Consider the following 27,780-nt stretch of genomic DNA (forward strand, 5'->3'; position numbering starts at 1 on the left):
AGCATTCGACATGGTAGTATGCTCTGCTCTCTTGCGACCTCTACTCTAATTATATAAAGGCCCCTACGTAAGATGAAAAGGCAAGCACTAAAATGAGAAAGGAACAAGTGATGCAACACGACTTCGGTTCACACGTCAAACTTCTTTGAAAGGTGTCAAGTGCACAACGCCGAAGCTTGGCATATTTGCTCACTAGCCCGAGTACTCGCCTACTTAAAAGTCTTTGCCCTTAGAGAAAAAGTGTCCGCCCCTGCTTCAAAACTATAGAGTGTGTGTCCTCCGTTTGCCAATTACCAAAGACGAGAGCTTTGCCTTTGGAAGTGCCAGTAGCATAAAGTGACCGAGCTAGTTGAGCCCCTCTGAATTAGTTAAAGGCTTTGATGATTCAAAGTGAATATTAAGGAAAGGAGAGTGAGGGGAAGAGGGGGCAGCACTCGGCCCAATCATCCCATTCGCTCCAACAGACATATATGGTTCAGTCGTCAAAGCAACTTCGTCACTTTCATGTACCCATTGAATGGCACTCCAGAACCTACACTTGGCATCAATTAAATATGAAAGCTTTGCTATCATTGAAAAATATGCACTTCGTAGAGATACCTCAATTTAATTTAAAGTGGTGCTGATACTATCACCACCTTCATCAAGGAATTTGTATATGTGATCATAAGGTTGAAAGAATGGTTGGAATTAGAAAATTTTCAACTATAGAGACAAGAAGAGCCATCACAGGTCGTAAAGAGTTGAAAGATGGGAGTAAGTACAATAAAGCAAAGATTTATGTATCCTATGATAGAACAAAAAAAGAGACAAGGGAAAAATGAAAGAGAAAGAAGGTGAGAAGAAAAAGAAGGGGACAGAGAGAGGGCGCAGAGTTTATCTTACCAAGCTTTCCGATACTTGTATTTTTAGCTTTACTGAGTTGGATTAAATTAACAAGAAGCACCAGGTGCAAGCAACTCACATATGACAAATGAATAGGCTGGCAAGGCAAGGACAAGACTACATATTAAACTGGATATGTGGATATGTGGAAGAAAAATAAATATCTAAGAATCTAAGAATCAGCAGAACAAAAGGAATACATCCAGTGCAAAATCCTAATCAAAATAAAAATGAGACAAGGAATTTTTTCAATTTTAGTGATTTAAAAGACAACCACAATATGATTGCTTGACCTATCTTGGATCTCATTTAAAAGGGAATGAAGAGACAAATGAAAACGTAGAGAGAGTTCGGCTATAGCTAAGTGGATGAAATGGAGAGTTGCAACTAGGATGCCTATGCAACACATTCAATTCCCAGCAACTTACAATGTTTTCTGCAACAATGATGTAGCACAAAATGTTGTATGTCTCAAAATGCTAGATGGTTAAGCAAACAAGATAAGCCCAATACAGTGATAAATACATAATTCTTCAATCTCAAGGATAAATAAATATGACTTATTTTATTAATTTATAGAAAATAGCACTTCCTAAATTTCTCTAGGAGGTTTCAGTTGCTATCATTTCCAATTAAAAAGGAAAAGAAAAAAAATTCCCTGTGATGATGATAAGGTTTTGGCTGACACCTACCAGTCTATCATGTTGTTCTTATCGTATTGTGTCAGTAAATTATGAAAACATCATATACAGAGATTGAAATCAAAGTTACAAGAATTTGGCAACTGAAAAGCAGTAACAATTGAACATTGTAATGCTTTATCTAGTGACAGGTAATCATAGTTAAATATCTGTGTCTACAAAAAGTACATAACACCACATTGCACGTAACGTCAATCCGGAGAGCCGCCATCTTTCTGCAATCAATAACACCTATTAATAAAACAAAAAATAGTATGTATATTGAAGACGGCCTTTAAAACTTGGGGAAAAAGGCAACGGTGATTCTAGTGTAGTCTCATAAAGAAACAATATGACAATGTACAGATGTATTATCGTCCAACTAATTTTCATATCGTACAGGAGAAAGGCAGCACTTTGACTGCAAAAACTTGTCTATAATCCCATTTTTTTGGGTCTCAGATAAGTGGAAGAACCCTGCCGCAAGCCTGGCATTACAACTTGCTGCTGTTGCCTTGCCCTTTTCTCCTTCTCTCTCTCCTTGCTTGTCCTCTCCATTTCAGCTTGCTCCTTCCTCAGATTTTCCATCTCCTCCTCCATGGCTGTCTTCTCTTCCTTCTGCTTCTTTTTGTGCTCGAGCATGGATGTATCCGACTCCTTAACAGAGAAAAACATGGGCCCCAACTCTGCCAGCCACTGAGGCTCAACTGCGGTCGCACATTGCATGTACTCTTTCGTTGTCAGTATGAGTTCATGATAAACCACATAGTCTGGAGTATATCCAAGTCCATATAGCGCACTGCTGGGATGCAGATGGCAAGGCATTCCATTCCGGCAATTGACATACTCACCAATGCCTTTTAGCCTGGCAGAATTGTGGAAATATGCAGAACAGATTGCCTTCCTCACCACATCCCAATCCATCCCACATGAAGTCACAGGAATTTTCAAGGACTTGAGTATGTCTAGTAGCTGGGACCGAACTTCTCTGGCCTTCCGAAGCCCTTTCACATGCAAGAAGTGATCATTGCACCAGTCCCCACGATACTGGTTTGCTTTCCACTGCTGGTAAACATTTAAAAGAGTCAGGTGGTCAGATTCTGGGACAAAGAATTTCTCCCTTGCTGCATCACTCTCTTCTGCTCGGTCCTTTGGTCGAAAGAAAACCGATGGTACCGAGAGCATAGACACGATTATCAACACTTCGTTTATGCATCCAAGCTGCTCTCCCATCAACAACATTTTGGCAAGAGGCGGATCTAAAGGGAACTCAACCATTTTCCAGCCTATGTCTGTAAGACCACCCACATTATTCAATGCACCCAACACCCAGAGCTGATACATGGAATTCAGAATGTTCTCTTGCGGAGGAGGGTCCATAAAGTCAAAATCCAAGAGATTTTCAATTTTTAAGGACTTGAGCAACAAAACCACATTCCCCAGATTAGTTCTCTGGATCTCAGGCACAGGGTTGGGGAGCAACTCATTTTGGTATGCTGTCTCTGTGTACAACCGATAGCATGTCCCGGGGCCTGTCCTCCCTGCTCGTCCAGCCCGCTGGTCAGCAGCTGCTCGGCTGACTGGAAACACTTGAAGAGCATCCATACCCATCCTAGGATTGTAGACCTTCATCTTACCATACCCTGTGTCTATGACATAGAAGATACCATCCACTGTAAGTGATGTCTCAGCAATGTTGGTTGCAACAATGCATTTGCGAGCCCCATCTTCAGCTTTCTGAAAAATCTTTGCTTGCAGGTCAGCTGGCAGCTGAGAGTAGATAGGCAGTATGAGAAGCTTGGGGACTGCCCTGCTTGTGGATGCAGTCAGCTGCTCCATACGTTCGGCAAGAGCATAGCAGGTTGCTTCAATCTCATCCTGTCCTGTCATGAAAATGAGGATGTCACCAGGAGCACTGGTGATGTGGATAGTCATCACCTGCTTCACTGCAGCTTCTACATAGTCTTCACAAGGTGTTTTGCTATACAAGATGTTCACAGGAAATGTCCTCCCAGGAATGTGGAAAATTGGCACGCTGCAACAAGAACAGTTAGAAATCAGGATGATGTGCTAACAAGGAGCTGAAAGTCCAAAAAAACAAGGGGGAAAGAAAAGGTATGCAAACAGCTGCACAATCATCTCACCTTCCAAAGAAATTGGAGAACTTTTGAGCATTTAATGTCGCAGACGTCACAATGAGCTTGAAGTCACGTCTCCGAGCAACCACCTTTTTTAGTATGCCGAACAACACATCAGTACTTAGCGATCTCTCATGTGCTTCATCCATGATAACAACTCTGCAAAAGAAATTATGCTCGTCAGGAAAGCCCAACTTCAGAACCATCAATCTTAAAATTTTGCTCATCAAAATCTTTGAAGTCCAAAGTCATTTCTATTTTGCAGTGGTGGGAACACAAAGAACAAATCCTCAAGTGAAATCATATATCATAGAGTAAATTATTCTTTTAATCCAATCTATAACAACCAGAAGAGCTGACACTCCCAAGCTCTTTTTGGGGGGACTGTCATGTAGAAGACTCTTAGTTTCAAGCTTGGAAGCATGGAAACTTCAAAAAACATGCCATGTGCATATTGCATCTGTATAGGATACTGATACTCAAATACTTCTCGGATATGTCCAATACTTGTGCAAAGTATCTTATTTTTAAAACTTTAAAAAATACTCTAGATACTCCTCGGAGACTCCAAAATATTCCACAATACCTCCAAAAATGAGGGAGAGAGTGTCATCTTTCCTTTTTTAATGATAAATGGTCAATATTGTAGTCTATGATTTTAACATTAAAAAATGAAGTATGAATTGCGGTCTATAGATTTGAATGAAGACTAGATGATAGGCTTGCAAAGTTGATACTGTCATATAAGGTATGGGCAACGTTAAGTCAATAGCCTATTATGCTTTATGAGTGCTTTTTTAGATACAAAAGTATATTATATGCATGCGTATATATGCATTTATACATACATGTATGTATGTACAGAAAATGTATATACATTAGCATATCCTAGCCATACCATATCTTATTTTTTCAAGGTTTGCCATAACAGCATGTCATTATCATGTCATATATGTAACCCATATCCATGTCCATGCTTCACAAGCTTGAAGCGATGGGCACTAAAAAAAAATTATAATTATATCCGGCAACTATTCAACATAAGTAAACCTAACTGCACCCAAGGATTCACTAAGCAATTTACGCATCAATATGGTTCAAATCCACCAAGGGATAGGTAATGTGTATTACGTGTTTACAGATACCTAGTGTGCATGTGAGGTTGTGTGCATGTGTATGCCTATTACAAAGTAAAGCTAGAATTTTTTTGAGAGTATTTGGCCCCAAATGTTTCATAATAAAAACTAACAATTGCCCTCTCAATCTGAAAATTGACACCATTCATCATGATCTACAATGTCTAAAATGCTTAGAAACTAAAAATTATTTGACTTGGAGGTCTTTTACCTATGAATAAGAAGGGCAATGGTAATAATATGGTTGAAATACAATTTGAAAATTCAAAGTACTGATCTTTTTTTTTGGCGAATACACCGTTAATATTGATCTAGACATGCAAACAAAATCCAATTATTTTAGACGCTTCTAAACTATGAAGCAAATCAAAGCATGGTACTGTACTAACAAAATTGCACATTTGTGTGCATCTGATGTACAAGTACTCAAAACTACATGATTTTTGGTTTCTAGCCAATTTAAATCTTCCAGATTATTATCAATGATGTTGATTTTCATGTTAAGCAATCATTAATTTTCATCATGAAGCATTTGGGACCAGTACTCCCAAAAGCACTCTAAGCCTACTATGTATATGTGTATGCGTGTATTTATATACACACATATAGGTCCAGGTTACAATGAATGTTAAATCTTTGGTTAAAAAATTAAAAATTCAGCACCAATTCCATTCCTTTCAAATTGGAGATCCATATTGTTATCATGATCTATAGCATAAAAATGCCTAGATACCAAGTGGGTGTAAATTAAACAACATGATACCCTCTTTCATTATAATCTAAGTAATGAAATTTATTAATTTACAATCTATACATGTGTTATGTATAGCATGAGAAATAACGTTGCTTGTCAATTTAAATGACCTGTCATTTATGCTAGCAGAGTAACACAACAACGAGCACTGTTCATTTTTGTACATTGATGCCTAGGTTAAGATCTCCAGAAATATTGTTTATTTTAACATCTAGGCATTTTTTATTTCAGTCATTGGTCGTGGAAACCATCGTATGCCAAATTTGTAAATTCAAAAATTGTTTAAAGATTTTTCAGATTTTCTTTGTTTGTGGTGTTTCCAAATGTGAATGAGAGATCTCTCAGGGATGGTAAATCTAAGTGGAGAACTGGAACTTCTTTATTGCCCAACATTTCATCATAATATATCACTAAGTCGAGACTTTCAAATTATTGTTTAACTCTTATCTCTAAACTAAATGGAATGATAATTAATTCTAAGAACTCCAATAAACAGGGAATTAAAAGACTAAAACTTCTGCTTGTTCACACTACTTAGCATTCATCTGGAAGTCCAGATCTGAGTTTAGGGCAAATATGTGCATGCAATATAAAGAATAAACCAAGCTGTTTTATGTTTCGGATGAACAATACCAAAGAAACATAAGAAAATCAAGTGCCAAGAGTCAGAAGCATGAAATTCTCAGATTTTAGTTTCTAGGCCAGACTGATAACCTCATTCCAGCCCCAAATGGGTGATGTAGAGAAAAGCACCAATAGCAAATCAACTGGATAAGGATATGAGATATACTTGTGTAAGTTATGATTATCTAGAAAGAGCACAGCAGTGAAATCAATTCCCACAGGAATTGCAGAGGGGGAAAAAAGAAAAAAGAGTCTGAATGATACCGATATTTGTCAAGGTCAGAGTCCTTCAATGTTTCACGCAGAAGTACTCCATCTGTCATATACTGCAAAATTTTGATGTAAGGATCCTTCTCAGAATATATAAGATATGTTGACAGATAAAAACACAAACTAATCATACTCATCATCTAACTGAGAATCAGTTGCAAGAAAACATCATGAGAAGAGACAGTATCTATGATCAAAATAAATTGATAAGTCAATTTCTTTCAAAATATCACAAGGAAAACTAAGCGAAACTTAGCATTTCATAGCCCTATCTTCAAACATGATAAAGGTTAAGTGATGGAAAAAAACATATCTAAATGTTCACCTGCTCAAAACTGCTAATTGAAGTATAGTAATATTGCCTCCCAATGTATGCATTAAGCAAGATGATATTCAACCAGCAAATATGCTGAAACTTACTAGCAATATGAGATTAGAAAAAAGAAAGGCTATTACCCAGTTATGATCCCGGCAACCTAGGATCTAGACCTGACCTCTGACATTTTTTGGCAGAGAATAGGTGCCCCCAGATCTGAACCTGCGCCATTGCACTTATCAGCCCAGGCCTTCTACCATTGCTTCAGCCTTCTACCTTAAGAAAGATGATGTTCAACCAGCAAATATGCTGAATCTTGCTAGCACATATGAGATTAAAAAAGTAAGGCCATTACCCAGTTATGATCCTGGCTAGGATCCTGGGAGCGGCGGATTGGGTAGACCTAACCCTTGACATTTTTTGGCACAAAATAGCTGCCCCCAGACTTGAACTTGCACCATTGCGCTTGTCAGCCCAACCCTTCTACCATTGCACCAAGAAATTTTTGCCCCTTGAGGAGTACTAGTAAATATGAGATAAGACTACATGATATACTAATTAAGAAGTTCCAAAGCAAAAACAATGATATAGTTGTTTGTTGAATAGACAACTAAATACAAACATGAGATTAGTCAAAAAAACAAAAAGTAACAAACTTTCACCTTTATTATAGTATTTGGACCAGTAACAAAAGGTAACAAACTTTCACCTTTATTATAGTATTTGGACCAGTAACATCCTCAAAGCGAATTGCGTAGCCAACTTTATCACCTAACTCTGTCTCCATCTCCTCGCTGACTCGTTTTGCAACACTCATGGCTGCTACACGTCTAGGTTGTGTACAACCAATAATGCCAGTAATAGTATATCCATCTTCATTAAGAAACTGAAAGGTAATTTTTGAGATCAGATGAAGGTTCACTTTATTGCTCCATAGACTCACAATTTAATAAAGAAGCACCGAATTAACCTGTGTCAGTTGTGTTGTCTTTCCAGAACCAGTTTCTCCAACAACAACAATCACCTGATTTTCACGGACTACCTATATATTCGTACAATATAGAGTAAGCAATTAATATTAGGTAATTATGTAAATCCTGATAAGCAAATTAACACGCAATATCAAATTCTGGTCATCCGGATATAAGCAATTTTGACTATCGGACAAAATAAAAACGCAATTAAGCATTTATCAGTTAAGTACTTTCATGAAACATGATAAGAAAATCAACACAGTATCACTTCTGGTCACCCATATATAAGCAACTTTGATGGTCGCACAATATCTTTAGATAAATTCAGAACTGGAGAAAATTTTGATTTAATATAAATGTGAGAAAAAAGAAGGGAATAAAAAAAGAAGCATAAATAAACATTAGAACACAAAAGAAAAGAAAACTTTAGTAAAGGAGAGGCATCAAGTTAAGCTGTCAATTCGTTCCCACAAAAGTTGCTGCATATTGTATTCCACAACCAAGACAGAAAAGAGTGGTTGGGACTGCACAGACAACATGCACTACAAAAAGTTTCATGATATGTTCAATCCTATGAGATCCGCAAATGAAAAAGTGGTAAATGATCTATCTACATGCAAAATAGAAAGACTACATCTCATGATTCAAAGCTTTCCATAGGACCATATTGGAGCAGTTTGTAACTTGTTAAATCCTTCTACTAGATACATGTTATAGAGAAATAGAACCTAAAAGATGCTTGCATACTACATTGGAACTTTAAATAAACTTGACCATGATATGGTGCATGCAAGAGAGCAAAGTGAAGGTACTCCTCACAAAATAGCACTGTGAATTTAATGTTTTTACACTCTGAGAAATTTCCTACCTGGAGTTTTTCTTTTTCTAATCTTTATTATAAACACTCAAGGACAACATGTATGATTTAGGTACATTACATAGACCAAACAGGGCTCAGGGTGATTGGGAATAATCGGCAGGATTAAGTTAACTAAGCAGATAAAAATCCTCCTCTATTTCACTATCCTCTCATGTCATGAAGTTGTTTGATGGGCTCATAGATTACATGTTATCCTCACAAATAATAACATTAATGTCACTTTCTCCAATTTTACTTAATGAAGATGCATTATTATCAGAAAATAGAAAAGAAGAATCAAAAGAATAAAAGCAAAACATTCTTGTGAAAGCAGAAAACTCTTAGGCACTTGGAGAGTGAAAATGAAAGAACTTGGGCAAGAAATACAGACCTGCAACAATTCCTCACGGACAGAATATATTGGGAGATACTGTCTTTGCTGTGAAAGAGATTTTGACTTGGCAAAATCACTGACTGCTTCACCCTTGCTTTTCATGTGCTGTGCAAACTTTGCATCCTCCTTAAAATCAACTTCTCCCTCATCTCCTACAACTGCAGTATCTGCATCAACCTGACATCGAAGCATTATTAGACATGTAAAGAAAGCAAGTAAAATAATGGTAGATCAGTAAAAGCATCAGCTGTTATTCAGTATATGGACCTGCTCAGCTGTCTTCTGAACCCCTAATATGTCACCAAGTTTTGATCCAGCTAGCTCCCAAAATCGTTGGCGTGACTTGTTCATACTCTGTTTTTCATGAATCTCTCTAACTAAAACAGAGCCTTTGCGTGCAATTATAGCCATGTCTGATGTGGGATCTTTTATAGGCATCACAGGTTCAGCCTGCTTTGTATATACCACCCTCCCGTCCAAGAAAGGAGGCTTTGTATCTGTAACAAAAAAGAACTGGCAGTGAAGGACAGAGGTTTGATGGCATCTCTAACTCCAATAGTGCATAATCATAATAAACCATGAATAATGCATTCAGCTGGCAATGAATTGAAAGCAGATAAATAAACAGTACATAAAATCTCAGTATACTAAAAACATAGACTCATATCTTGAAACCATTTTGCAAATGGAACTAGAGCACTAAGAATTATGGTCAGTTCAAAATGAATTCTGCAGCCAATAATCTGTTCTATTTAAGACACAGATGCAAAACAATTTCGATATTTATTAAAAACTTTCAGCTGAAATAACTAATCACACTACTCCACGTTGCTAAATCTGACAGCTTTGCTATTTGCATACTGGATTTATTAAAGTTGAAACTTTGAATAAAACTCAATTAGGAACTTTTCCAGCCAGACTTAATGGAAGTAGCAATTTGTTTGGGCATTCAGTAATTCAGTTTGCCAATCTTAAAAAGCCTTCCTCCTACTGTTTGAGGAAAGTCTTCTTTTTTTTGTGGGGGGGAAGGGGGGGGGGTGCTTTCATGACTACCAAGAGCTATACGTTCTGTCAATGCAAATAACAATGAACAGTTCTGCACAAAAAGATCATAGAATAATTCTAATATATAATAAAGAACTACATAAAACCTTGAACATACCATGAACCAGAAGAATAACTTTGCGCTCATCCTCATCCTCAAACTCTGTCTGCACCTCTGTTCCTCTAACAGCTCCAGATCTCAAAAGCTGTCTGTCTTCCCACTGAGCATTATCGGAAGTTAACTGTGATAACTTTTTGCTCTGGGAAAGTGTCATCAGAGTTCCATCCTTGCGAGTCTACAATCAACAGATAAAGATAAATTTAAGTTACAAAGAGCAAAAAGTTATGGATGCTTGTGAACAAGATGTTGCGGAGAAACTCAATGCCAAAAGCAGCCTCGTAAAAATGAACAATTAAGCATGTCCTTGTAAAGCTATGTCCTTAACACGTGAAACATATATCTCTCTTAAAGTCAGATAATATGCTACCATTTACATGAGGAAAGGCCTTGCAACCTGACTAAGAAATCAAGATTAATAACAGCCACATAGATAACAGCATACAAGCAGATCACAATCACAAGGCATATATTTCACATCCCTTCAAAAAGCAATAACTTAAGCTTAAATCCACTAACTATCGTTCTCATCAGATAAGTACAAAATGATAAACTGAAAACAATCAGGTATTTAAGAGTTCTCCTGAATGTTATATTCAATGGTCTACTAGTAAGTAATGCAAGGCAAAGATCTTCTATTCCACAACAATTAGCAAAAAAGCTTTTCGAATTGTTCTGGATCGTTTTTGCAAAGCCTATTTAGACAATCTGATTTCTCATGTACTCAAAAAAAGTAATCGAGCATTTAACGTTCCTTACCAGTCTTCCTAAATAAAAATCAAATCGTTTCATACAAAACCTTTCTGCCTTCAAGGTTTATCCATGAGGCATGCTTCATGTGCAATGGAACGGAATCCCATGACCGCACAATTACAACGCATTAGCATCACAAGTGGTATGGAGCATAGCAATTCGCAAGGGCTATTGGCAGTGGTGGAGCCAGACTTTTCAATGAGGGATGAATAATGTGAACTAAATTGCCCACTTAAACCAACAATTTGAATTACCTTTTTGCAGAGAAAATAATTTGAATACTTCAAATCTGATATCAAACACATCGTTATGGTCTCTAATAGTAGAGACAAACCATATGCCAAATAAATGCTGTGCATAATGACCTCTGATCTGCTAGAAAGCAAATGGTTTTTATGTTAGATCTCTTCTAATTAATAGTTCATGTATAGATTACATGAATTAAGTGCAAGTTTAGGAGACTAATTATAGTCATCGAGTCCTTATTCTAATACATTTGCAAAGAAAAAAAAATAGCACTACATCACAAATTAATATATTGAGCTCCAAATAGAGAGAAATTGAATGAGAGAGGAAATCATATTGAAATATAAGAGAAAGACTGGAATGTCATATCATATGCAGTTGCTGTTCAAATTAACCCTTTCGGTAAGTGGAGCATCCAACAGAGAATGTTTAGAGAAGTAATGGTTTATTTGCCACCAAAGCCATCTCCCCATCTTCATCTTTCTTCTCTTCAGAAATTTGGGTTTTCCTTTTTTTCCTTTTATTGAAAGGATGCTTGCACAAAATTTTCAAATAAGGTTTGAGAAATTAACATGACAAGTTCTTGCCCATAAGGAAGAAAACCATGCTCCAAAGAAGAGTCATTCATAGCTGGGATAATGGAGTTTAGATTGGTTTTAATTTGGTCCTCCCATTACAAGACTTACCATAGACTCCCTCCTCCCAAGCACATCATAATTGGCAGCAATTTTGAAAGGGGTTGTTTTCTTGTTATCATGGAAACCCCACTCAAGAAATGCCTAATTTTTTTTAGGGCAGGAAGATTTCATAACTCTCCAATGCAAGAACCTATGTATTCGATAAATCCCCAAACTTCAGGAGGGGTAGTTGGCACCTCTCGCCCTTCCTTCAAGTCCCCCAAAGGCTGTTGGGCCCTCTTCCAAAACCAACAGGGCATGAATCATGGTCACCATGTTCACAGGCAGCAGTCAACTAAACTACTTCACTTCTCCAGAACAAACAAAATGTGTATATCATATTGTCCCAACACAAATAGCAAATGTCTCATGAAAAGCATAATCTAATCTAAGCCATGCACACTTCAATAGAAGAGAACTAGCCACGGTTGTTCACTCTTCATCAAGAACATCATAGTGTCACAAAAAGGCATTAGTTCAAGAATACATATCCTTCGTATAATGCCAACTTTGAAAACTGCACTCACTTCAGAGACCAAATAGAGGTCAACATCTCTCTGAACATCAGCCCATCAGACTTGTATGAAAAAAGAAAACAAATATTCAGCTGTTTTGGCAGTTTCTACAATCCAAGTCCCCTCAAATTAGTTGTCTTCCTTCCAAATCAAGGTCTATAATTTCAGAGAAATCCAATCAGTTTTGCCAAAATGGATAAATTTCAGCTGAGATCGATATGAAACTAGCCAAAAATTTTGGTATTCGTCAATTTCGATCAATTTAGGCTGATTTCCAGCATTGCAGCCAGAACCAATGAAAACTGCTGATTTCATTATTAATTTTTTTGTTTAATAGGTCAATATGTTTAATGTTTTACAAAATTCTTCAATACAATGCAATCACATGTTTATCTAAGTATCTAATATTCTAGTCTGTGTTATTTTCATCTGAGTTTTGTTATCATGGTGGGTAAAATAAAATCCTGAAATGTAAGTTATAAACAACATCGATGCATGTAGCAACAGTAGAAAGATACATGAGCATGTCTGGAAGCTTTTATTATTTTGGAGAATTATATTTGTAATCAATTTCATACTCCTGTGTACTTGTCTTGTAGCATATGCTTGACTGAGTGATAGTTGATATTTTAATCAATGGATTAGCATATTCATGTGATATATTTAGCCTAACCTTCAATATAGTTTGATTTCTATTTTGATCCAAAACTCTATAACTTAGAAGAGAAACTGCCAGAACCGAAATTCTACTTGAGGGATCAAAACTGAACTCTAAAGCATCGATTCAAACCAAAGCCCAGCATGACCAGGACCCTTTTCCAAAATGAAAATATCATACAACTTCCCTATCCCAAATTCCCCTACCATATATGTCATCCCAAATCTAAGCTCATTGATGAGCACGAGATCAACAAATTTCATTCCAAGTTCCACCCACAAGCTTAGGATGTTACTTAGAACCCCCCCCCCCCCCCCCAAAAAAACCAAACATATAGTTATGCATAGCTGCTGTGAATAATATCCTCTAATTCTAGAAAACCCCTCCCCCCCAACCAAACACAGTTATGCATAGCTGCTGTGAATAATATCCTCTAATTCTAGAAGCTTACTTTAAGAGAAACCTTACTAGAATTTGTTTCAATTTGTTTTCTGGTTATTGGCATGCCTACAAGAAATATGCAATTCTACTTCGTCTGTGCATCCAGTCTAAACTCTTTGCAACTAAAAGGTAATATTGGATGGGTGTTGCTTGGCAGCATAAGTTTATATCCTGTCAATTTATAGGGCTGTATCCCCTAACCCACTAATTGGTCATTTAAAATACATGGCAAAAGCCCCACTTTAACCTCACAGCCTTTGGCTTGAAACAGAACACCAACATATGCAAGATCGAAAAGGTTGACAGCAAATAACTAACCAACCCCAAGGTGTCTTGTTTCACGATAATAGACACGAAACTTGGTTGTGAATGCAGCATCCATAGATGAATGCAGTGTCTTGTTTCACAATAATAGATATGACTCCAGGTTGTGGCCAGTCATTTAAGATTACCCTAGACTCCTAGAGGCAAGCACTTGTATCCCTTAATATTTGATGTTCTAAAGTTTAAGGTTAACTTATTAATACTTTTTATTCTTTACAAGTGAATTTTATTTACATAAAAGATAAGGAAATCATTTAAATATCTAAATAATGGTAAATAACACAGTAACTGTTAAACTACGGTCTGTCTTAGCAAGGTATCAAAACCGAATGATTTGTCAAAGGAAGCTTAAACACATCAAGAATTCAGGATGAGCAATAGTGGGAAGAAGACTATGGTGTGGGTCCATTACTCAACTAGAAGGTTCCTGCTATAGAGGTCTAGGTTCAAGGTTAAGGCACAGAAGGACTAACAGGTTAAATAAGATGGGGATAAGAGATGCTGCTCTCACTGGATCAAATTAAATGGGTTGAATCATTTGCATTGAACCATTCAACATTGTGTGTACAATTCACCCAACATCCACTTGGATTTAGCAAAATGCAGTTATCTGTATGTAAATCAACTCATGGATTAATTTCCATGGCACAATAAATAAAATGGAAGTAATCCTGGATATATATATATAAATATAAATATATATAAAATTGTAATACAGTATCTTTATCCAGCAGTAGTAGGTGTGAAATGACAATAGCAGTATCTTTATCAGTTAGTTTTCACCAGGCAATTTAGTTAGAACTACTAAAAAAACACGGAAGCATACTTCAATGAAAAAAGGCAACTATTACCAATTTCTTTGCCAACTCCGCCTCTTTCTTCTGGTAAGAAGTGTCATTTCCAAGAAAGAATGATGAGCTATCAGTGTCAAACATTGTGTTGTGTTCTTCTCTGTCATACCTGAAGAATTGCCAACATTAACAACAAAAAGAAAAAAAAATAGGTTGTTAAAGAAGGAAGTCAAATCTTACAAATTGATTCATACTGAATCAGAGAGATAGGGGGCACTTTTGCAACTTCTATAAGCAACATAATTCCATGTTGCCAACTGAAACCTCCCTAAAAGCCATAGGAAACGGAAGGCATTTGTAGTTGGTTCAGATAATCAGAGCATGCGATGATTTGCTTAATTTAGATTTCAAACTGTCCAAATATAATCTAAAACTGTCCAAATAGACATAGGAAATGATTTTTTTCCAACCCAAGTTAACTACTTCTAAGGAGTATTTACTATCAGTTTTTGACATCAACAATGAACCTCAAGTTTTGTGCGTTAAAACATGTAAATGGGATATGATGTAAATGGGTTGTTTGAAAAGCCTATAACAAAGTTGTCATCAGTGCAAATAACAGTTTGTTTCAAGCATTTCAGTCTACTGGGAAATTTATAAAAGTTCCTTTTTATTCTAAAGATGAAAAGTTTGCCAGGTACCATGCACGATCAGCATTATAATCCATTTCTTGACGCATCTCCTCAGTGATCTCATAATCTCTGTAAGAGTCTTGATCTACAGAGTCTCGATCAGCGCCATGGCCCTGATAAGGCAGACAGAGAAAGCATCATAATGAAAAATTAGTGCATGCAATGGTCATGTAAATGAATGAGTAAATAAATAAAGCATATTTAACAGAATTAGAAAGTAAAGTCATATTCAATAGAAATTCAAATATAAAATTACATGATGAGATGAAAATAGGAATATCAAAGCAGAAAATTTTACATTATAATCATGATGCAATAAAGGCCATATAAATTGATCTTTCATTAACTTGCTGAAATTTTGGACTCTGTCCACTGGTTTTTTGTAAAGTACTATTCTAATATTACAACATATAAAGAACACACAAATTATTCTAGGAATGTAAATACATACCAGAGATTGAGATATTTAATAATATACAAAGCATCAAAAATGCAGGTCTTTGATTGGGATATGATAACTTATCTAGAAGAAGAAATATTAACAGTTTACCCTAAGTGAATATTGAGATCGTAAATCCCATGCCAAAACTATGCAAATGTGATAGTGCACAACAGCCCGCATATATAAGAAAAATAATGTGATCTTGCCCTCCCACACCCAAGCAGACTTTTCTCCCGGTCTTAATCAGTTGACCAGCCCAGTTGTTGTAAGGAAGATAAGCGATGTCTGATCTCTAATGCCAGTCTAGAAATTGGCTACTGGTGTTACTTCATGGGAACTTCTACTTCTCCCTATTTCCTGATCTCACATGTTGTGGCATGTGTACTGGCACATTAGGGCATGCCCATTAGGAGGGAACTTTTTTGTTCAAGGATACTAGAGGAGTTAAAAATTTGTTCTGTTGGACCTGGCTTAAGAGCTGGTATCAGCCCAGCATAGACCAGCATGACTGGAATTTGAAGCCATGTCCATGAAACAAGTTATTTCACGCCAATGTGCATAATAAGCTTTCCAAATGGCATATAGGCAAAATATTTCTCCTTGTGGCTCCAAACTCTAAAATCTCACTCTTGAACCAGCATCTGCCTCCTAACATTTCAGATCTCCTGAATCAATCATCTGATAATGCTAAGATATTCCATCATGACCAACCTTAGTTCAATTTAAGTTACATTGTTTGTATGCCTGCTTTTGTTATGCCTCCATGTATCATGTGCTTTCCAAAACTCAACCAAATGCAAATTGTTGTTTTCTAGCCCGATGATATCAAGCCTCGGAGTTACTACCAAACTCTGAATCTTTCGCTTTCTTTTCCTTTTTTAGTCAAAGCAGCATTTCTTTTCATTCGCCGATAACTAAAAAAACTTTAAACAAAACCCTCAACCTGCTTCCATTAGAACTTCATTCCACAACCGGGGGGAAGTGGAGCACCATTATACTTTATCACGGAAGGCAGAGGATTTTTGGTAACCTATCAAGATGGCATGAGAATTGTCCGCCCTACACTCATCTCCCGAGTATACGATTCAACAAGAATTACATCCGGCAAAATACCCGCTAGTACCCGTAACCTAACAGATAACATACATTCATTTTAGGGATTGGTGAATTAAAGAATAGACAGACATCTACTAGCATTCGACATGGCAGTATGCTCTGCTCTCTCACGACCTCTACTCTAATCATATAAAGGCCCCTACGTAAGATGAAAAGGCAAGCACTAAAATGAGAAAGGAACAAGTGACGCAACACGACTTCGGTTCACACGTCAAACTTCTTTGAAAGGTGTCAGCAGGTGCACGACGCCGAAGCTTGGCATGTTCGCTCACTAGCCCGAGTACTCGCCTACTTAAGAGTCTTTGCCCTTAGAAAAAAAAAGTGTCCACCCCTGCTTCAAAACTATAGAGTGTGTGCCCTTCGTTTGCTAGTCGCCAAAGACGAGAGCTTTGCCTTTGGAAGTGCCAGTAGCATAAAGTGACCGAGCTAGCTGAGCCCCTCTGAATTAGTTAAAGGCTTTGATGATTCAAAGTGAATATTAAGGAAAGGAGAGTGAGGGGAAGAGGGTGCAGAACTCGGCCCAATCATCCAATTCGCTCCAACAGGCAAACATGGTTCAGTAGTCAAAGCAGCTTCGTCACTTTTATGTACCCATTGAATGGCACTCTAGAACCTACACTTGGCATCAATTAAATATGAAAGCTTTGCTATCATTGAAAAATATGCACTTCGTAGAGATACCTCAATTTAATTTAAAGTGGTGATGATACTATCACCACCTTCATCAAGGGATTTGTATATGTGATCATAAGGTTGAATGAATGGTTGGAATTAGAAAATTTTCAACTATAGAGACAAGAAGAGCCATCACAGGTCGTAAAGAGTTGAAATATACAAAATTACTTTCTACTGGAATAGATTCCACATTGTGCTTCTCCTTGAGGTGGATGCTTCTCTTCATCATCTCTTACTTCTTTGTTTTGTTTAACTATTATATCATTACCTGTGATTTATAAATAGTTAAACTAACCCTTAAACAAAAAAAACTTCCACAAGCCCTCAATCCCACGAGTATTGCTCCATGGAAATTAGCTCTCCATGATGCCTGATATTCCTTTATCCTGTAGTCTTAATCTTGTTCCTTTGATGCAAATAATACTTAATACGAAAATGCAAGGCTTAAAATAATACCTCAGAACTTGCTGAAAGAGAAAAAGTAGGCATATGTGATTTTCCACTTTGACGTGAGTCTGAAGATTTCTTTGAGCCAGCAGCACGTATAGGGATTGGAGAAGGAGAGATACTGTCCCATGGAGAAGCTGTACACCAAGTTGCCATTAGTTTCATTCAAATCTTTGACAATAAAAGATAAGGGAAAAGTAGAGGATGTTCCCCAAGAATAGGAGGAGAAGAAGAAGAAAGTTAAATAGAAACAAATTTGTCATCCAGCAAATTCACTATTACCTGCAGAACGAGGTGTGAAGCCACCCAACAATGGAGAAACTAAGCGTGCATCAGGGGATGCCCCTGCCAACATAGGAGATGGTGAAGGACGCAGGTCCCTACGAGACATAGAATAACTATCTCGACTATCTCGACGTGGAGTATCTTCCCATTCCCACCTCCCATCATCCCAATCAGATCTAACTGCAAGTTACAAGCAGAATAACTACATCGCCAAGAAGCACTATAAATAGCAAAATCAATACTTAATTATGCAGTGGGAAACATAATAAATGGTGAAAGGCAAAGAACCAGGTGTTCTTGAAACATGTTCATGCCGATTCCTTTTCCTTGCACGATCTGTAGCATCCTTCTGCTGATGGCTGGGTCTCCCCTTCTCATCTTTTCTTTTGAAATACCCTCTATCACTATGATATCTATGCTTGTTGTTTTCCTCATCATAATCAGGACTATAGGACTGAAAACTCCGGGAACTTCTGGGAGTGGAGGCCTTCAGATAAAACAAAAAGGCTATAAGCTGCTTGATCACCTCCAATAAGAATGGTCATCTAGGACCTCCAGAAGACTTAATTTATTTTTTAAACTAAAATAGTGACATGTCACAAATTTTCTTGTGCATTTTACTTATACTAAATTCTTAAGAACAAAGTTCCAGCAAACAAGAAATATTTTCTTAACGCCTTTTTACAAACACAAAAAAACATATACGGACTGCATATAGTTATACATATAAACTAGCCCAAAGTAAATAATGTTTCCCATCCCCTCAAATGTACAGAAGCACTTAACCTTCTTTCCTAATCACTACAGCTCCTGATACTTTGTACAATGAATAAAATCCTAAAATTTTAAGAGGATTAGTTAGATTTGAATCATATAAACATACAACCAATATTGTGATTTCGTAAGATTAAATGATATTATTGCCCAGTCCATAAGTTTCTTGAGTACATAAAGCAAATATATCCTGAATCTTAAAGAGGATTAAATTAATTCAAATCATGTAACGGTATTGGATTTACCCGTGCTACAGCTTGAAACTAAAAATCATAATAACAGTGAAGATCCTATAGATCTGGAAGGAAAGAAATCACTTGGGGGAAATATGGGAGTAAGTACAATAAAGCAAAGATTTATGTATCCAATGATGGAACCAAAAAAGAGACAAGGGAAAAATGAAAGAAAAAGAAGGTGAGAAGAAAAAGAAGGGGACAGAGAGAGGGCGCAGAGTCATGAACTCAACGTTTGGACAATGTCATGAAACTTTAAACATAGTACAGATCAACATGTAATATTTACAATCTGACCCTTTTGTGATGGAATGAAAGCATCCAACTATTGTAATTTTAAAATGAAACCACACAGGTAATTTCTATTGGTTAGTATGGATTTCTGAGAAAAATCCACAAGCCTGTTGCTTTATATAGGAACAGAACTGCCCAAGAACTGCAATATATTTAAGTGCACATTAATTATTCCTTTACATAACATAAATATATACATTACATATATATAAATAGATTAATAAGAACATTCGAACTTTTTGAACGTCTATGTCAGTTGACGCTTGACAACAGAGCTTTCTGAAATCCTGTTTCCACAACTCCCTTTGTATGGGATAGTTGCTATACTGTATATTGGTAGAAGACAAAACCAGATCATATTAAATAAGACAAGATTTCTACTTGTGAGAAAAACAGAACTTAAATAGAAATATTCTATTTGATACCGGATGTTTCTCATAAATGGCTATAACATTCATAGTATGCAACAAATAGAAAGAGTTGAAACTGCAAAAGGACAAGTAACTGATAGGAACAACTCAACTGATGGAACAAGGAATTACCTCACGGTGTGGAGTTTCGTTTGCTCGCTGTCTGCGAGAAGTATATCCTCCTTCACCTTCATGTGTTACAGTAGATTCTGAGCAATACATATTCATCTCAGAACATCATTGCTCATCAATTATAAATATGGAGTAAGAAACTCCAACATTAACAGAAATATAGAATTATCAAATCAAAAGAACTTAGCACTATTTAAAAAATGCTACATCTATAATATAAACTATTTAAAAAATGCTACATCTATATAAAAAAAATTTACACACAGAATAGAATAACATTAACAAAAAGCTACGAGAGAACATTGCAAGAAGATATTGTATCATATGCTCTCATTCCTCAGTCTGAACTTTTGCAGATTGAGCTTTTCTTAACTGCCTGCATTGTCTACCTTCCTCTATTTGCCAATCTACTTCAAGCACAACCATAACCATATAAATACCTAAACCCATCTCTCTCTTTGATTCTTATTATCTAATATCAACCAACAATGATCCCTGCTAATCAAAATGGTGTGAGAAAGTGCAATGAAAACCAATATACAAAAAGTCAAGGAAAACAAGGACCAGTTTGGTTCGAGAACGGAAGAAAAACTCCATAGTTTATTCCTCCATGTTCCATCAAGAGCAGCTAAATTTGCTTACTCCAGCCTATCTTTCCAATAACCAAATCCATTCCTTTCCATGTATAAAATAATCTTTTAAATCCCCCTAACCATCCCAACACATCCTCACCTAGATAGAGAAACTACAGGAACAAACAGAAATAACAGTTATGGAGGAAAAATGTTGTCTATTTCTTATCGCAGAATTAACTAATTTCAAACCAAACTAGGCAATAAGATCACCAAGATATAGAGCAGAGAAAGTCTATAAGCTGTTGGCATCCTTGTTCAGCACCATCATAATAGACCTGATGGCCCATGTTGGTTCAAAGAAATCTCGATGACAGTAGTCAGTTGTTCCTTAGTTATAACGCCTTTATTTTAAGTACTTAGAGTCTTCCTATCAACTACACAGGACCCAACCTAATCATATCTGAAACTAAACTAAATGGGACTCTTAATTGTGTAACTTGGGGCCTGAGCAATGGCTGGTCAAAGGAAATGAATATATTCCTTTCTCATTCATTTCAGTTCATGGGTAACTTGATAGAGATCAACATATTCTTCAACTTTCCTCAAGACTTGTGTATGCATATCATATGAATCATTATTCGGTACTTTACAAACTCACCTGAATATATATATATTTAATCTATTTCAACGATTGCATTGTCATGCTTTAAATAACCCTGCTTACTAAATCTGATTTAGCAGAATATAAAATCATTGCTTACTGGTTCTTATGTTCCTTTTGCATTCTTAAACTCATATCTGAGCACAATCTAGCATTCCCTTAACAAAAAAAGTATAATCTTTATGAGCTGGGTTTTCTTGACAGCAACCAGAGACTTGATGAATCTTACTAGACCATTTAAGAAGAACAATGAAAATTCGAATCTGCAAGTCCTCTACATTAGGTTTGCATCCAGACAAGAGAACTAGACAAGTGTACGCAAGACAATTTCACCTATTCAAAAATCAATATATTCGGAAAAAAAAAAATCCAAAACTTCCAACAAGCAAGAACAGAAATAATTGAGATATGACACACAAAATAATGAACCCCTACAATCCCCTGATGACTGACAGAACCCTCTTCACCTATCATCTAATGTCGATAACTCAGTTACATGCAGCTCAAGAAGGAATGAACTGTCTCAGATGCTTATATGTATATATATTGCACTAAAGATGTCGTCTTACTGCTATCTGTTGTATTTGGAAATCAAATTATTGACATGATTTAGAAAATATGACATTGGTATCAAGATGATTTAGAAAATTTGATATTAGTATTAGTATGATGCAGTAACTAATAGGCAAGACTTTAGTCAACGGAAGGTTAGGCTAAAGACCGCTAACCCGAGCATGATTTCTCTTCAGCACCAGTTCCACGGTAGCGACGAGAAGCACGACCGCTTTCACCACGAGGTGAACCACTTGTAGAATCTTCTATTATAGAAGAACCAGACTTCTCGACGATCACGTCTTCATCCATATCTATAGAACTAATGGCCGAAATTTGTCTTTCGGCAGGAACTTTAAAGCCATCACCTTTTGATCCTCTTTTCGCACAGGCAAGCATATCCAAACCTGTTTACATCACAATGTCTGCATTATAACAGCTCTGAAGCATGGATAGGCATGCTAGATGAATCACAGCCCACTGTATTTGTGCATATATTTGTGTTTGTGTATTTGCATGCATCTGCTATTATACACACATGTACAATACATATGTGTGGGTGAGTAGAATAGACTATCAGACTCAGCAGATACTGCTGGAATACGATGCTTCAGAGTGTAAGCTAGAGTCAAAAAGCAAAAGTAAAGTTCAGCTAGAAATACCAAGTTAATATTGATGCTGAAAACAATGGTTTACAATACAAGAAGGTTTAGCATCAGTTGATTTACTTCGAATGCTTTGGGTCACTCTTTATCAGCTGAAACTCAACAATCAAATTTTGGTCCTATTGGTTGTTGCTGGTAGGCTACACGGCACCTAAAGAGTAATTTGATCTACTGGAGTATGTTTCCTGTATTTCTTGGAAGATCACCTATATTTATCAGAAGCAAATAAGTTCCTTATATCTAACAGCACATATTTTTATCTTCGTCCAGTCTTTTCAAGCACATGGTGAGCTTGGAAGATCACTTCTAAGTACTAATATAGTCTCCACCAACATAACCACCAAGTGGAGTAGACTACACTAAAGTCAGTCTCCTAACGGCCAACATAATGACCAAGTGGCCTTCTAGTCAAGCCCCCATCTCGCCCAAAATAGCCTCACAAATAAATTCCATGCCAACTTAGAAGGGTCAGCATCAAGTTGAGTGCTTATCTCAATGACACCCTCAACTTGAATGGACCACACTTTCATTAATTAACCAGAACTGAAATGATGGAATCAGGTCCATGGAACTGCTAATTTAATTCATAAATTATATAGGAATCCCTAAGATCACATTGGTTTTAACTCATATCTAGACAGACCTGCTAGCTTTAGAAAAAAGTCGTAGAACCTAAGGACTTCAGAAAATAAGTTTGTTGTATGACTATAACTCTCTATACATGACCAATCTGTAGAAAACTAACAAGATCAAAATATAACCTAGTTTACACTTCCATTTTGCAATGGACATTGGAGGCATTGTATTTTTATAGACTATCTCAGATGTATCAATAATTAACTATAAGTTAAAATTTCTGTCTGATTTTATTTATCATCTGCCCTTTAGCCCTTTTAGGTCTTATAACACAGTAATTTCTAAAGTGCATACCCAATGCAACTTCTTCAAAATAAGGAGTTCGAAACAAATACATAGGAGAAAAGCTTCAGAGTTAAAACCAAAAAACTACACCTATTAGCTTAAAGCGAGAACAGGTTGGAAAGAGCAGAGACCAGGACAAAAAATAGTAGCATAGAACTAGCTGCATAAGCTTGGGCTACTTAAACATGGTATTGACAACCAATATTCGATGAGTGGGTGGCACGGGAAAGCATATGCCAATGCACGTGTTGCCATGTTTTATATGATTACAAGATCTGAAGCAGTCAGGGACAACTGAAAGAAGAATCTCGCTATTAAGTTCTAAATTTTAGCATGAAACATGAAAACATGCATCTAGAAGCTTGTTCTACAAAAAATAATATCTGGGAGCCGTTGCTAAAAAGTAAACATGCAACAATATAACTCAGTAAAATCAAGTTACTAAAAAAGGAATTCTTAAAAATAATTTTTTCGACATGTTTGGATCAAATAATCATCATATATCACCATTCATTGGATTAATGGCCAACACACTTGCAATATGTGACAGGTGGTGCTAACCAAGACAGGGCAATAATGAATTGATGCAAGATCTTCCACAGTTGCATGCATCTACCTTTATTTTGTAAAGCCATGGCACAGTTATATCACTATAAATGGTAAGATGTACGATGAAAATGTAAGCCATTACTGACGAAATAGAAAAAGAAACTGATAATATTGACATATGGTACAAAAAACATAGGAGGGTCTCATAAGAAGAGGGGTTGTAATATGGAGAAGGATTTGTATTGAAGGATTGGAAAATAGAAGGGCCAAACCAAAGATTTGAAAATGCATATATTAAAAAGAATAGGAACCCTTTATAGAAATTAATATGGAGAAGGATTCTTGCAAAGGACAAGGACCGTTGATTATAGTTATGGAGATCAAAAAAAGAACTTCATCAGTAACGATATAATATTATAAATTGCAGATGTTTCATGTTGCTTGGTTGCCAAAGGTTATTATTGGCACATTTCATGCCAAATAGAGATTGATTTCCTGCAGTAAACAATCAAACAAAGAAAGAAAACAATAGGTTCTAAACGCAACACCCAATATTAGTGGAAAAGAATCAGGAATCCAGGATACACTCACATACACAAATAACAACAACAACAACAATAAATATTAATAAGCATCATGAAAGCATACCTAAAGTTGATTTTCTCTCGGGAGGTCTATATAGTAACTTGTCCTTGCTAGGCACACAGAGCCCTCCCTTAATGCCTGTATCAGGTTCCAAGACATCATTTGTTCTATTCAGGTCAACAACTTTCCCCTCTCCCTGCATTGAACATCAAACAAGATGCAAGAAAACTCAGTGTAAAAGATGGCAGCTATTTGACACCAAAATAACAAAAGAATGAGAAGTAAAAAGAAGATAAGCTTGTTACTAAAAAACAAAAGAAAGAAAAGAAAAGGCAATATCAAGATGAAGAGCTCACCTCCATTGTTACCTCCAGTTATGCACCAACTATCTACAAGCTATATGTGATACGATCTACAACACAGAAAGTGCAATTAGACAGAAAGCTTACAGAGCCGAAACAGCAAGGGAAAAATCACCACATGCCAATCCTTTAACAAACAAAAATCAGCTTTCTTCCATCTTTTTTGTGTCAAAGGAAATCACAGTAATCCCAAGAAAACCAAAAGAATTAACAGAAAGACATAGTTTTAAGATGACAATTTCAATAACTTACCGCACTGAAATGATTGCAAATTATCTGTGTCAAAGTGAGGGACACTATAAAAATTTCAAGAAACCCAAAAAGAAATCACCAGAAAGATACTTGCTTTAAGATGATGCTATTTAATTGCCAACATTTATCTCGAGCTTAAAAGATTGCACAAATTTTTAGAAAGCCCTAAAGAAAGTTAATTGCAAATATCAGCATGTCAGTAGAACCCCATTGATCCCCAATTCTAAAATCAAGAAATCGCCAAATGAGAAAAAGAGAAGGAGGAGAGACAGGGGCGGCCCAATGCATTTGGAGGCCTAAGGCAAACTCACTAAGGAGGGGCCTTTTTTTTTTTTTTTTTGAAATGATGAAAGAATTTTTGAAGACTTCCTCTTGTTGACAGGAATCTATGCTTAGTTACGTATCACAGATTCTTTTTTTCTAAACCTTGTTTACTATGCTTCAATCTTGAATAAGAATTAGTATATCTTTACACCCTTACGGGTTCATTACTGTATTTGCTCATTGTGTGCGAACAATATCACACTGTTTTCATCTCATCTCAGCTCACTGCTTGGTATCCTAGTTTATCCAGTGATCCACTATCAAAATTAGTCTAAGAGAGAGCCAATACCTTCTTCCTTGCTTCAGCTCATATCCTAAGCTCAGTATTGAATAAAATCTACTAAATTCTCAAAGCAAACTTTTCTTGTGCAACTTGAATATTTTTTCTCTAACCTGTTTGAGTTTGGAAACATCCAACAATGCCAGCGTCCGTCAATTCTCATGATCGTACTACTTAAAATGTCTAATCCAAGGCCCCACATAGCATATGTGCTTGAGACTCTACAATTGCCCCAGCATGGAACTGATAGTCTGTGTTACCTTTCATGATCGAACTGCAACCACACATTTTTTGTATTCCATTTTCCACCATTCTCCTCCTTATCCTCTCTGCTTCTTCCCATTTTTCTGAAGCAGCATAAATATTCGATAGCACTACATATTGTGCATCATTAGTGGATCCAGCACTAGAATTCATGGTTCCAATCTCATTCCTCTCAAGCATTTCATCGAATAACTTTCGAGCAACAGCGGGCTGATGACATTTACAGTACACAGACAAATGTGGTAGTCATTCTGTTGATACCAATGAGCATAGACAGGCAAATCAAAAAATATATTGTGGTATGCAGTTACAAGATTCATAATCATATGTTGTTACAAGACATACACAACCTAAAGACATATAGTTGCATATAGTGGGTGAATAGGTGTCAGATCAAATTTGTTGGAGTTGTGACAGGGGACTACCAAATGGGAAAGACTCAAAAATCATAGAATGAGGTCATCTGACAATCAAAGAAGTAAAAACAGTGCCATCTCGCCGATGCTCAAAATCCATTTGGAATCTAGAAAATGTCTGATTTTTGCAATTGGTTAAACAAAAGATTGAAAAACCCCAAATGTATGACCAGCCTTTAGAATGCTCGCATCGAGAGCAACCGTAAAGAACCATCGGAATCTAAACTGGGGCTCCATGATGAGTTCAGTAACCAGCTGAAAAAGAAAAAAGAAGGCGAAACCCACCTGAACAGCTAAAAAGATCTCTCTTTTCCACCATTTTTACATTTAAATGCAAGCTATAAATGAGAAAGCGAAGGAAAAAAACACTAAAAAAAACCATTTCCCCCCAGCGATTTTCTTGTATAAATTGCAAATTATCAACAGGAAACCAGGTAAATCTGTTCAAAAAGATAGTATTTTGATACGGTTTCGGCAACAATAGACCCAGAACGGACAACAAACAGCGATAAAACTCAAGTCCAAACTCAAATCTGCCCCTCCGCTTCTCAAAACCCGCAAACACAGGAAACCCAGCACCATCCAAGAAACAAAAATGATCTATACAGCACGATTATTGCCCTCTAAGGCTCTAAATCACATGGATGAGCGAAAAATCCATTTTTGAGGGATTCTGGAAGGAAAGAGGAAGAAGAGGAGGAGAAGAAGGCTCACCCAAAAATCGTAGGCAATGGAGGTGTGATCACTTGACAGCTATTCCTCAGCTCTCAGCTATTTCTCACCTCATCCCAGCCGTAAACGTATCCCAAATCCCTTGTCCCCACTCCACAGCGGCGTAGTTCAGGCTTTTGGGGCGGGGCCGGCCCTGAGGAGAGAGGGGCGGAGGAGGAAAGGAAAGAAAACCAACTCTAATGGACAGGGCGAACGAAGAAGAGAAATGGATAAAGGGGAAGGAACTAGAAGTTCAACTAGATAATTACCGTAAATTTAGTGCCGCCTGAATTGTTGAAATAAAATTCTTGAAATAAGCTTCAGAAATAAAGAAAGAAACAAATTATGCTAGAATAAAACCTAAATACCTAACCAGAAACGATGCCGCGGGATTTCCCAAGGAAAAGGGATTGGAGAAGTTCCGAGAATGGAGCTCCCTTCGCCGACCGAAGCTGCCGGAGAAGAGATGACGACGTCTTCGTTCCCCTCCCAAACGTCGCGAAGACGGCCAAGAAGGGAATGCTGGAGTCGGTGATCCAGGAGGCGATCGCAAATAGAGAGGGAGG

General features: G+C 36.8%; 1 protein-coding gene across 3 annotated transcripts; it reads right to left on the reverse strand.

Moving 5' to 3' along the window:
• Positions 1–1,686: 1,686 nt before the first annotated feature.
• On the reverse strand, positions 1,687–27,780 carry LOC103701431 (pre-mRNA-splicing factor ATP-dependent RNA helicase DEAH7). Of its 3 annotated transcripts, XM_039128303.1 has the most exons (19): positions 27,583–27,780; positions 27,218–27,368; positions 24,962–25,017; positions 24,669–24,801; positions 22,062–22,292; positions 20,098–20,174; positions 18,543–18,741; positions 18,252–18,434; positions 17,979–18,106; positions 15,299–15,402; positions 14,658–14,766; positions 10,193–10,370; positions 9,298–9,527; positions 9,028–9,207; positions 7,774–7,845; positions 7,513–7,689; positions 6,482–6,543; positions 3,710–3,862; positions 1,687–3,600 (listed from the first exon to the last, which is right to left on the reverse strand). In XM_039128303.1, exons 3-19 carry the CDS (start codon positions 24,965–24,967, stop codon positions 2,001–2,003), a joined length of 3,822 nt encoding a protein of 1,273 aa, XP_038984231.1. In that variant the 5' UTR covers positions 24,968–25,017; positions 27,218–27,368; positions 27,583–27,780; the 3' UTR covers positions 1,687–2,000. The 3 variants fall into 3 exon arrangements, with proteins under 3 accessions (XP_038984231.1, XP_008781694.1, XP_017696922.1); XM_008783472.4 differs by lacking the exon at positions 27,218–27,368 and having other exon boundaries at positions 2,001–3,600; positions 27,588–27,780; XM_017841433.3 differs by lacking the exon at positions 27,218–27,368 and having other exon boundaries at positions 2,001–3,600.

The sequence above is a fragment of the Phoenix dactylifera genome, chromosome 1 (assembly GCF_009389715.1).
Source record: "Phoenix dactylifera cultivar Barhee BC4 chromosome 1, palm_55x_up_171113_PBpolish2nd_filt_p, whole genome shotgun sequence".
NCBI classification, from domain to species: Eukaryota; Viridiplantae; Streptophyta; class Magnoliopsida; order Arecales; family Arecaceae; genus Phoenix; species Phoenix dactylifera.